The sequence below is a fragment of the Gekko japonicus genome, unplaced genomic scaffold (assembly GCF_001447785.1).
Source record: "Gekko japonicus isolate JY-2015 unplaced genomic scaffold, Gekko_japonicus_V1.1 scaffold3151, whole genome shotgun sequence".
Classification (NCBI taxonomy): domain Eukaryota; kingdom Metazoa; phylum Chordata; class Lepidosauria; order Squamata; family Gekkonidae; genus Gekko; species Gekko japonicus.
Genome location: NW_015168750.1, coordinates 68502 through 79798, shown reverse-complemented (window position 1 = coordinate 79798; position 11297 = coordinate 68502). Strand labels below are relative to the sequence as shown.

Sequence of the window (11297 nt, the reverse complement as noted above, 5' to 3'; positions counted from 1 at the left end):
TTTAGGCCAGCATTCTGTTTCCCACAGCGACCAGTTTGCTGCCCTAGAGGGCCATAGAGGCCAAGGCCTCTTTCTGGTGTTACCTTCTAGCACTGGTATTCAGAGGTTTCCTGCCTCTGAAAATGGAGAATTCCTTCAGTCAAAATAGCTAGTACCCATTGACAGACCTGTTGCACAACACTGTTGTAAAATAATTCGGTATTCATTTATTTATTTTCAAGTATTTATTTATTTATTTGTACACATTTTGGACAGAAAAGTACACATTTTGGACACAAAAATTTGGAAATTTGGACATGGAAAGAGCAGCATTGGCTATAAAAAATTCTTCACACAAAAGCAAACAACTTGAAGAGGAGAAATTATTTATTTTCTTTCCATAAAAAGTGAGGGTGCTGCCTTTCTCCTTTCCTCCAGAATGAGTTCCCTGGATCTGAGCTCTGTACTAGCAGTTGAGAACCAGACAGCATCCCAAAGTTGCAGTTCATCTCTATGGAGTACTAGAGATTGCCTTGTAAGCAAGCCCACCTATCAGGGGAAAAGAGAAAAAAAATTTCAGGGTAAAAGATGAAGCAGGCCAACGGCACATTACCAGAAGCATCCAGTCCACTGTTGCATTTCTCTTCTCATCCAATCCTCAGAGCTCAGCCCTACCAATTTAGCACCAGATGCTATCTCAAAGCAAACCCACCTGCCCAATGCTCCCTCTAAGCTGTGGTGTCTTGTGAGCAAAAATTCTACTTTGTGAGCTACTGACATTAAAGTTGGGAGCAAGGGATTTGGCGACTGCATAAATTAGTTTGCATTGGAGCCATTCTTCCAATGGGAGGGAGTATCGCCAGAAGCATCCAGACCACTGAAGGATCTCACTGCTCAACCAATCCTCAGAGTCCTTTTGTGGTGATGGCCCAAGACCTATGTCAGGGCTCTGCCACCTTTTGTAATGAAAGAGCCAAACTGGGTCAAAATTCGGATAAAGAAAGCTGATATAAGGAAGCCCAGTGGCAAAACTGAAAAGCTACAACTTGACATCACCAATAAGTGAAACATTCGTAAAGTATCCGTACAGTTTTTTCCAGAGCAAACAAAGGCTGTCCTCAGTCCTTTATTAGGAAGTGGCACACACAAGGCCTCCCTATAAGCACAGGAGAACGCTGGGCACATTGTTTCAGTTTGCTGGTATAAATGTGCCCATGGTTCATACTTGGATTACTAGTAACTGTTGACCTCTGTTGTTTCGCTTTCTGAAAAGCATCTCTGGGAAGCTCTTGAGTCCCAGATAAATCTTTGCCTGCCTTTTCTGGCATCTTACCTATCCTTGCAATATTGCGTAAAGATTTCCCATCACTTTTGTTGTCTTTGGTTCCTTACTTAGCTGCATTGGCGTCTTGAGCCAGAAGTTGATGTTATCATGTCCAGACAGGCTCTGAATCATTCAAGAAAAATAACATGATAGCCCTGACCTGGGTAGCCCAGGCAAGTCCGATCTCATCAGATCTAGGGTTGCCAACCCCCCCCCGGTTTGCCAGGGGTCCCCCATTTTTTGGGGGGTTCTACCCACCGCCGGCCAGATGGCCGGCGGGGGAAGCCCCACCCCCAACACCCACAGCCACCCATCTCTCTCCCTTTAACTGTGTGCAACCTGTGTTTCATCCCAAGCACGAACTCCGCAAGCTTGCAGGGAAAAGCCAGCTTCATTCTTAAAAGGGAAACGCAGCTTCTCTTAAAGGGGAAACGCCGGCTGCCGGCTACTTTAACTGCAGGGAACTGCCGTTTCTGGAGATCTGGCGCACGGGCTGAGGGGGGGGCAGCAGGCATCCCCAACGTGACGTCATCATGTTGGGGATGCCCCACCCCCTCCAGGAATGGAATGCCCCCAAAGTCCCTCGCTGGGGGTGGAAGATGGACTTGGCAACCCTAATCAGATCTCAGAAGCTAAGTAGGGCCGACCCTGGCAAGTACTCAGATGGGAGACTTCCAAGGAACACCAGGGCTGGGATGCAGAGACAGACAACACAAGCCACCTCTCTGAAATATCCAAGCCCCAGTAGGGGTCGCCAGAAATCAACCATGACTTCTAGGCAGATGCACGCGCACGCACACGCACACAAACACACATACAAAATAATTCTGAAAAAAGCAAAATTACATGATGATCAGTTTTAATTGTTAAGGTATATACTCACCGGTAATAAGAAACAGAGGGAACGAGGCCCAGCCAACACCAAAGGACCATCCAAACCCTGTCCCGGCAAATAACATTATATCATTGTACACTCCTGTGAATGTGGACATGGCAATCAGGGAGCAAACACCTGGGAACACAAAGGAAAAAAAGGAGGTATGTCTTAGGAACCCCCAAAGCCCTGCAGAGCTCTTGTACCTGCCTCACCATATAGAGAAGCTGAAAGTTCTGTTTGGAATGTCAGAGATTTTTAGCAAAATGGATTAGGATTGCCAACTCCATCCTGGCAGCCAGTGGAGGATGTGGGGGACTTACCGAGAGCAGCAGGTAAGCACAGCCAATGTACAGCGATAAGCCTACATCACTGCCCACATGACCCAGAAATTACATCCTCATTTCTGGGACATCAAGGTGACATTCTGGTATTTAGGCAAAAACTCTATGGTAAATTTGGCCTCTACCATAGAGATTTACCCAAATACCAGAGGGTTGCCAAAACATCCTAGAAGTGATAATACAACTTTACACATGGACATCACCAGATGGGCAACACCAAAATCAGATTGATTATATAATTTGCAGTCAATGATGGAGACGCAGTCAGTAAAAACAAGACCTGGAGCTGACTGGCTCAGATCATAAGCTACTCATTGCAAAACTCAGGCTTAAACTGAAGAAAGTTGGGGAAACCACTAGGTCATTCAGGTATGACCTAGATCACATCCCTTATGAATATACAGTGGAGATGAAGAAGAGGTTTAAGGGACTTCATTTGATAGAGTGCCTAAAGAACTATGGACGGAGGTTCATGACATTGTACAGGAGGCAGCAATCACCATTATCCCAAAGAAAAAGAAATGCAAGAAAGCAAAGTGGCTGTCTGATGAGGCTTTACAAATAGCAGAGGAAAGAAGGAAAGTGAAAGGCAAAGGTGAAAAGGAAAGATTTACCCAACTGAATGCAGATTTCCAGAGAACAGCAAGGAGAGATAAGGAGGTCTTACTGAATGAACAATGCAAAGTAATAGAGGAAAATAATAGAATGGGAAGGACCAGAGATCACTTCAAGAAAACTGGAAAAATCAAGGGAATATTTTGTGCAAAGCTGACCATGATAAAGGACAAAAACGGTAGGGACCTAACAGAAGCAGAAGAGATTAGGAAGAGATGGCAAGAATACACAGAAGAACTACACAACAAGGATCTCATGCTGGTTATGACCTTTAAAGCCCTTTATGGTCTGGGGCCTGCCTACCTGCGGGACCGCCTTTCCCCGTATGTTCCTCCGAGAGCACTGAGATCTGAGTCACAGGATCGATTAGTCCCCCCTGGCCCTAGGGACGCCAAACTAACATCGACTAGAACTAGGGCATTCTCTTTGGCAGCACCAACATTATGGAATCAGCTCCCTCAGGAGATCCGCGCTCTCCAGGATCTCCGCCAGTTCCGGAGAGCGGTGAAGACGGAGTTATTCCGCCAAGCATTCAACAACTTAGATTGAGTATGTCAGCATCTATAGTCGCCATCTTTATTATAATGTGTATGTTATAATGTGGGTAAATTGTGATTTTAATGTATTGTATATTGTTTTAGAGGCATTGTTTTATTGTTTTTATTGTTGTAAGCCGCCCTGAGCCGCTTCGGCAGGAGGGTGGGATAAAAATCAAATCAAATCAAATCAAATAAATAAATAAATAAATAAATAAAACAACAGTGTAAAAATCAATATCAAATACACAATAAAATTATGAAAACTATTAACATAACGGTGGCGTTATGGCTGTGGTAAAGAGCACATACAACGTTACATCCACTGTTGGTGAACTCAGGCTGGAAAAATTGGCACAGGGCAAAGATGATGTAATGCAGCTCCTTACCTAAATGCCTGATGGAAGAGCTCCATTTTCACGGGCCTGCAGAACTGTGAAAGGTCCCGCAGGGCCCTGATCTTGTCCAGAAGCTCATTCCAGTAAGCTGGAGCTGCCACAGAAAAAGCCCTGGACCTGGTTGATACCAGCCTGGCATCCTTGGGACCCGGGTGTCCCAAATGATTTTGCGACCCAGACCGCAGTGCTCTCTGGGGAACAAGTGGGGAAAGGCAGTCCCTCAGGTAAGCAGGTCCCTGACTATAAAGTGCTTTAAAGGTCAAGACCAGCACCTTGAAGTGAATCCAGTATGCAATTGGCAACCAGTGCAATGCCTTCAGCACATGTTGGATGTGGTCTTGCATGGAGAGACCCATCAACAGCCTGGCTGCTGCATTTTGCACCAGCTGCAGCTTCCAGAGATGTACGAAGTGCAGCCCCATGTAGAGAGCATTGCAGTAGTCACTGTTGCCATTGCGTGTTGTAGTGCTGCACTCAATATGGCAGGAAATTTGGAAAATGCAACAGTGGCCACAGGATTAGGAAAGGTCAGTTTACATTCCAATCCCAAAGAAGGGCAATGCCAAGGAATGTTCAAGCTATCACACAATTGCACTCATTTCACATGCTAGCAAGGTCATGCTCAAGAACCTACAAGCCAGGTTTCAGCAGTATGTGGATAGAGAACTGCCAGAAGTACCAGTTGGGTTTCGAAGAGGTAAAGGAACTAGAGATCAAATTGCCAGCAAGGGAGAGGGAAAGCAAGGGAGTACCAGAAAAAACATCTACTTCTGTTTCATTGACTACTCTAAAGCCCTTGATTCCGTGGATCACAACAAACTGTGGCAAGTCCTTAAAGAGATGGGAGTACCAGACCACCTCACATGTCTCCTGAGAAACGTGTATAAGGGTCAAGAAGTGACAGTTAGAACTAGATCTGGAACAACTGATTAGTTTAGAATAGCAAAAGGAGTACAACAAGGATGTATATTGTCACCCTGCTTATTTAATTTACATGCAGAGTACGTCATGTGAAATGCCAGCTGGATGAATCACAAGCTGGAATTAAGTTTGCCAGGAAAAAAACATCAACAGCCTCAGATATGCAGAATGGCTGAAAGTGAAGAGGACTTAAAGAGCCTCACGCCAAAGGTGAAAGAGGAGAATGCAAAAGTTGGCTTGAAACTCAACATCAAAAAAACCTAAATCATGGCATCTGGCCCCATCACTCATTGGCAAATAGAAGGGGAAGTCATGGAAGCAGTGACAGAATTAACGTTCCTGTGATCACTGCAGACGGTGACTATAACCATGAAGTTAAAAGATGCCTGCTCCTTGGGAGGAAAGCTATGACAAACCTAGATAGCATAATAAAAAGCAGAGACATCACCCTGCCCACAAAAGTCCGTATAGTCAAGGTGATGATATTCCCAGTAGTAATGTATGGCTGTGAGATTTGGACCATAAGGAAGGCTGAGCGCCAAAGAATAGGTGCTTTTGAATTATGGTGCTAGAGAAGACTCTTGAGAGTCCCTCGGACTGCAAGGAGATCAAATCAGTCAATCCTAAAGGAAATCAACCCTGACTGTTCCCTGGAAGGCCAGATCCTGACGCTAAAGCTCAAATACTTTGGCCACCAAATGAGAAGGGCGCACTCGCTGGAGAAGACCCTGATGCTGGGAAAGATTGAAGATAAAAAAGAAGGAGACGGCAAAGGATGAGATGGCTGGACAGTGTTGTCAATGCAACGAACATGAAGTTGAGTGGACTCCAGAAGACGGCAGAAGACAGGAGGTCCTGGGGTGATGTGGTCCATGGGGTTGCAGGGAGTCAACTGTACAACTGAACAACAACAAAACTTCTGGGTCACCTGGGCAGTGACATAGACACGTTGCTGCATGTTGGATGATTCTCCCTCTTTCTCAGAATGAGTCCCCCCTTGCCGGCCAGCTAATCAGTGGAAGGGAGGTGGAGCCTGGCTGCAGGGGACCCCTCCTCCACCAGGGGAGGGGTCTGGCAACCCTAGAATAGCCCCACAGCAACTATGGAGAAGAGTTGCAAAATGTCTCAGGGCTAGTTGGCCAAACCCAAATCCAGGGCTTGAGTGGGTGTCCCTGAGCAGAAGATTCCTGAGGACCAGGGTTGCCAAACTCCCAAAGGGAATGAAGACTGATCTTCAGACTACAGAGATAATTTCCCCTGGAGAAAATGCTAGGTTTAAGGGGGAGGGGGACTCTATGGCATCACACCTCACTGAAGTCCCTCCCTTCTGCAAACCCTGCCCTCCCCAGGCCACACCCACAGATCACCAGAAATCTCAAGTTGGAGTTGGCAACCTTTAGTCCACTGCTGGCATTTTGTAGGTACTGCTCAGTAGGACCAAAGGTCAGGCTCCTCTCCTGTCCACTTGATAACCTTCATGCTTCCTGAAGCCAACCAATGGGACGTCTCCCCATTCTGGGACTCAATCCCCACACTCCCATTCCCCCTCCTAGTTTTGATTCTTCACTGCTGTATTAGACGTGCTCATGCTCTTCCTTGCTATTGTCATTTCCATTCTTTCTTCTTCAAGTGGCTCCCTTCCCTTGTGAAAAGCTTCTTCTGCTCCTGTCAGTCACTGTCTCCATAGTGAAGTGGAGATCTCCTCCAGGGACAGAGCCCCTGCGAGGACTGGGCTTGGAGGCTTGTTGGGTGACCCTGGGCCCATCACTTCCTACCTAATATACCTCCCAGGACTTTTGTGGTGAGGAGATGAGGAGAGAACTCTGTGATTAGCTGCTTTGGTTCCCCACTGGTTCCCCACTGCTTTGGTTCCCCATCACTTCCTACCTAATATACCTCACAGGACTTTTGTTGTGAGGAGATGAGGAGAGAACTTCCTACCTAATATACCTCACAGGACTTTTGTTGTGAGGAGATGAGGAGAGAACTTCCTACCTAATATACCTCACTGGAGAGAGAAGCGGGGAGAGCCAGTCTGGCACAATGGTTAAAGTGTCAGACTTAGATCAGGGAGTTCGGACACTCCCTTCTCATGACCACCTTGTCACGACCCTCCCTTGTCATGGCCAAGCACTACAAGGAAAGGCTGAGGGACTTTGGAACGTTCAGTCTAAAGAAGAGGAGGTTGAGGGGGGACATGATCAGTGTTGCCTCTAAGCCGAGTTAGTGTGAGCTAGCTCAGAGTTTTTTAGCCTCCGGCTCACACATTTTTTGTCTTAGCTCAGGAAAGAGGGCTCCAGAGCAGACTAATTTATGCCGTAGCCAAACTGCTCGCTCACTAATGCCAGTAACTCACCAAGTAGAATTTTTGCTCACAAGACTCCACAGCTTAGAGGGAGCCTTTGACAAGACTGCTCTCTTGAAGTATTTGGAGGGGCTGTCACTTCGAGGAGGGCGGAAAGCTGTTCCTATCGGCAGCAGAGGAGAGGACTCGGAAGAAGGGGTTTAAATTGAGGGCGGGAAGGTACCGGCTGGATACCAGGGAAAAAACTTTTTTACAGTCAGAGTTGTGCCACCTTGGAATCAGCTGCCTAGGGGGGTGGCGAGCTTTCCCTCATGGGCAGCGGCTTTAAGCAGCAGCTGGACAAACAATGATCAGGGATGCTCTAGGCCAGTGGTGGCAAACCTATGGAATGGGTGCCAGAGGTGGCACTCAGAGCCCTCTCTGTGGGCACGCATGCCATCGCCCTAGCCAGGCCCAGACCATCATTAAAGTGTCGAATTCTCTGTCAAATAATTTTAAGTAAATGAAAGCATTTGGGATTGCTTTCCTTACTTTGTTTGGATCATCTTACGTTAATGTATGAGTTGTTTTTTCCTAAACGAAAACCTCAGTATTCAGATTAAATAGCTGTGTTGGCACTTTGCAATAAATAAGTGGGTTTTGGGTCGCAGTTTGGGCACTCAGTCTCTAAAAGGTTCGCCATCACTGCTCTAGGCTTGATCCTGCACTGAGCCTGTATGGCCCCTTCCAACTCAGTTCTTCTCTTTAGATTAGGCTTCTTTTCTCTTCTTTTGACTGCAACCTGAATGTGAACTGGATCAACTTTTTAAAAATGTAAGTTTACTTCTTCTTCTTCTTCTTCTTCTTCTTTTGTAAGATACATCTTGGGAGATTTATTTACTGCACTCAGTATCACGCTTCTGTGACTGGGCAGAACACTGCGATGTGAACCAAACATCCCCATCATGTGATCTTGGGTCGTTTGCCCAGCCTCAGCTTAACCTACCTCATAAGGTTGTTGTGAAGGTAGCATAGAGGAGAGGAGAGGAGAGGTGAGGAGAGGCGAGGTGAGGAGAGGAGAACTACGTAACCTGCTTTGGGTCCTGATTGGGAAGAAAGGAGAGGTAGAAAATGAAGCAATCATTTCATAGATAAGAAATGAAACAAAATTTTAAAAATAACAAGAAAGGTGTTGCAAGCCCGTGCAAAGAATGGAACGGTGGGAATCCCAACGTTTCTAGCCAATTAAACGACAGACCTGCCACGAAGCTGGCCGACACGGCAAGAACCTTTATGGAAATGGAGCCAATGTGGGTGCGGAAAAACGAGGTACAAAGGCCAAAGCATGAAATGGCACCAGCAACCATCCCCATGAACAGGAAGGCTCGGGTGGCATGGAAATAACCTGCAACAAGAAGGAAAGGGAAGGGGGTAGGAGGGTTAAATGGGCATTAATGAAACACAGCAAGAAAGCAAACTTGATATGAATGTGTGTATGATTAAATCCACATTCTTGTGTTGTTGGTGTGTGTATAGTTTTTTAGTTATGTGCCGGATACTGCAAGTGCAATAGCACGGTGCAATATGAACAAGAATCTAGATGTAAAGACAGTGGCAGCACTATTGCTTTTTGTAGTGTTTTATAGTCAAGGAATAATAGGGATTGGGAGGGACCATGGCTCAGTGGTAGAGCACCTGCTTGGCAAGCAGAAGGTCCTAGGTTCAATCCCCGGCATCTCCAGCTAAAAAGGGGCCAGGCAGTAGGTGATGTAAAAGACCTCAGCCTGAGACCCAGGAGAGCCACTGTCAGTCTGAATTGACAATACTAACTTTGATGGACCGAGGGTATAATTCAGTATAAGGCATCTTCATGTGTTCATGTGAATCAGTGCGGAAGTCTGCTATCATCCCCACACACACATTTAATCCCAACAACAGAATGACTGATCGACACTTAAGTGTACCATGTCTGTAGTTATCCTGCTCCATGAAAGGGGAAGATCTTACTTTACATGTTACCTTACCTGCAACACGCATCCCATATGATATACAAGTGTTACCAGCACACCCTCGCCACAATCCTACATGACTGCTTCCGTCTGGATCCACTGCCCAGTAGTCTGAAGCCAGGGCAACGATGAGTAGCAAAAGGCTTACGAAGGAGAAGAAGCAGGCGACGATCCGCAGGCCTTCCATGGTGGAGGATGGTCAGGTGTGTGGTGGGACGGCACAATGGGGATGAACCTGTGGGGGGGGGGAACCACGGAGGCTGTGGAATACATATAGCAGCGCATTTAGATAGGCACACAGCAGTGACTACGTCATGGAAGACCTCTACAGTGCTCCATGTGTGCGGAGAGTTTCGTAAGGCTCAGGAGACATAAGGTGATGTTATTGTCACTGTGGGAAAATGAAGCACAAAGACCCAAAAATGAGAAATATAGTGGGTTCAGACACGTTCAAGTGATCAGCTCATAATTTATTAGTGATTCAGGGAGAGAAAGAAGACTGAGAAACCCCTGGCCGAAACTGGGTATTTATGCCTGGAAAAGGTTACACCCAAAACACACCCCACTCCCAACTACATTGTTTCCCAGTTGGGTTACTCTGGGATCCCTCTCACCCTACTGGTCCATTCCAGATCCCAGCAAGCTATTGTTATGCATCCCCAAGCTAAATCCTTTTGCAAGTACGGTTCAGACTCAATACATAAGAGAATGAAACAGTGCCGACAACCATCCCCTTTAACAGGAAGGCTCGGGTGACGTGGATATAAGCTGCAACAAGAGAGGAAGGGGCTGGGCTGGAGGCTTAAATGTGTAGGTATGTCATTTCTGCACTTGCAGGGAATTGAGATGATCCTTCCTTCCTTGCCCCCTGGAATGCAGAAGAGGGTTGCCAGCACAGGATGAGGAAATTCACAGAGATCTGGAGAAGGCAGAGTTTGTGGAGGGGAAAGAGTCCGGGTAGCATTTCTCCCAGCCTTTATGGTATAACATAGCTTCAGAGGACAGACTCTGTGATTTGGAAGAAACTCTGTTTTCTGCCCTTGCGTAGGTGGAATTCCTCAGGCACACACACACAAAAATGGCGCTCAGAGCTGGTGGCGGAAGAATCTGCCCTTTGTGTTGCAGACTGGGGGGGGGGTATTCCTCAAATGCACCCACTGGTTCGACAGGCTCTTGCTAGAATCCGTTAAGTGGGTCCGAGTACTTGGGATCTCTACCAAAGGCTTTCTTTAAAGCATTCCCTGTTGCTCTGTGCTGACACCGCGATATAATTATTGCAGGTTAACTACGAAACCTCTTACTTTGCAGCCGAGCGTGCCTTTTAGCCCTTCTGTGAATCTGCCTTCCTCCTTCCCCAGAATCAAATATGAAAGGGTGCCTCTAATGATTGCCCTTCCTTCCTACCAAACTTCCCAAGTGCATGAAAGGGCCAGACTCCCCCATCTCCTCCCTCTCGCTTCTGTGAAAGAATTATTTGGAATATTAACGCCAGATACAGCAGCTCAGCTGCTGGCACATCACAATGCCTGTGCAGAAGTCTGATATGAAGAGAGATTGGCTTACCTTAACCAAAGGCTGCTTGAAGAGACTGGAGGATCCCAGGGCGTTCCCTGGCTCTCAGAATCTCTCTCCCCCCTCTTGTCTGTGTTACCTGAGAAGAGGCTGAAGTTTCACGGGGAAACGAAAAAGAAAGTGAATTTGTTTTCATGGGAAAGGCTGAAGTCTCCCGAGAAATGAAAGAGAAAAATGATATCACCTGGAAGCGAACATTTCGTGAGTGAACAGAGGGGAGACCCTATATCAGGTACTAAATATTTAGAGCTCCCTGATCCAACACAGCACGTTGAGACCTGGAAACAAATGGTGGAGCCAGTGTAGATCTTCGTTAGTGCCTTGTTTTGTACTGAAACATTGGCCTCACTGTTGAGGACCACTTTGAATTAGGGGTGTGCATTCGGGACCGGGTGTATCCGATCAGGAAAAGAAAAATCCCCCGAAATACATTACCAGTAA

At 46.6% G+C, this 11297-nt stretch overlaps 1 protein-coding gene across 2 annotated transcripts; it reads right to left on the bottom strand.

The window, feature by feature from the left end:
- Positions 1 to 281: 281 nt before the first annotated feature.
- On the bottom strand, positions 282 to 10912 carry LOC107114205 (protein NKG7-like). Of its 2 annotated transcripts, none has more exons than XM_015415646.1 (5): positions 10848 to 10912; positions 9300 to 9519; positions 8534 to 8680; positions 2187 to 2315; positions 282 to 528 (listed from the first exon to the last, which is right to left on the bottom strand). In XM_015415646.1, exons 2-5 carry the CDS (start codon positions 9469 to 9471, stop codon positions 491 to 493), a joined length of 486 nt encoding a protein of 161 aa, XP_015271132.1. In that variant the 5' UTR covers positions 9472 to 9519; positions 10848 to 10912; the 3' UTR covers positions 282 to 490. The 2 variants fall into 2 exon arrangements, with proteins under 2 accessions (XP_015271132.1, XP_015271131.1); XM_015415645.1 differs by having other exon boundaries at positions 9300 to 9675; positions 10848 to 10878.
- Between the last annotated feature and the right edge of the window lie 385 nt (positions 10913 to 11297).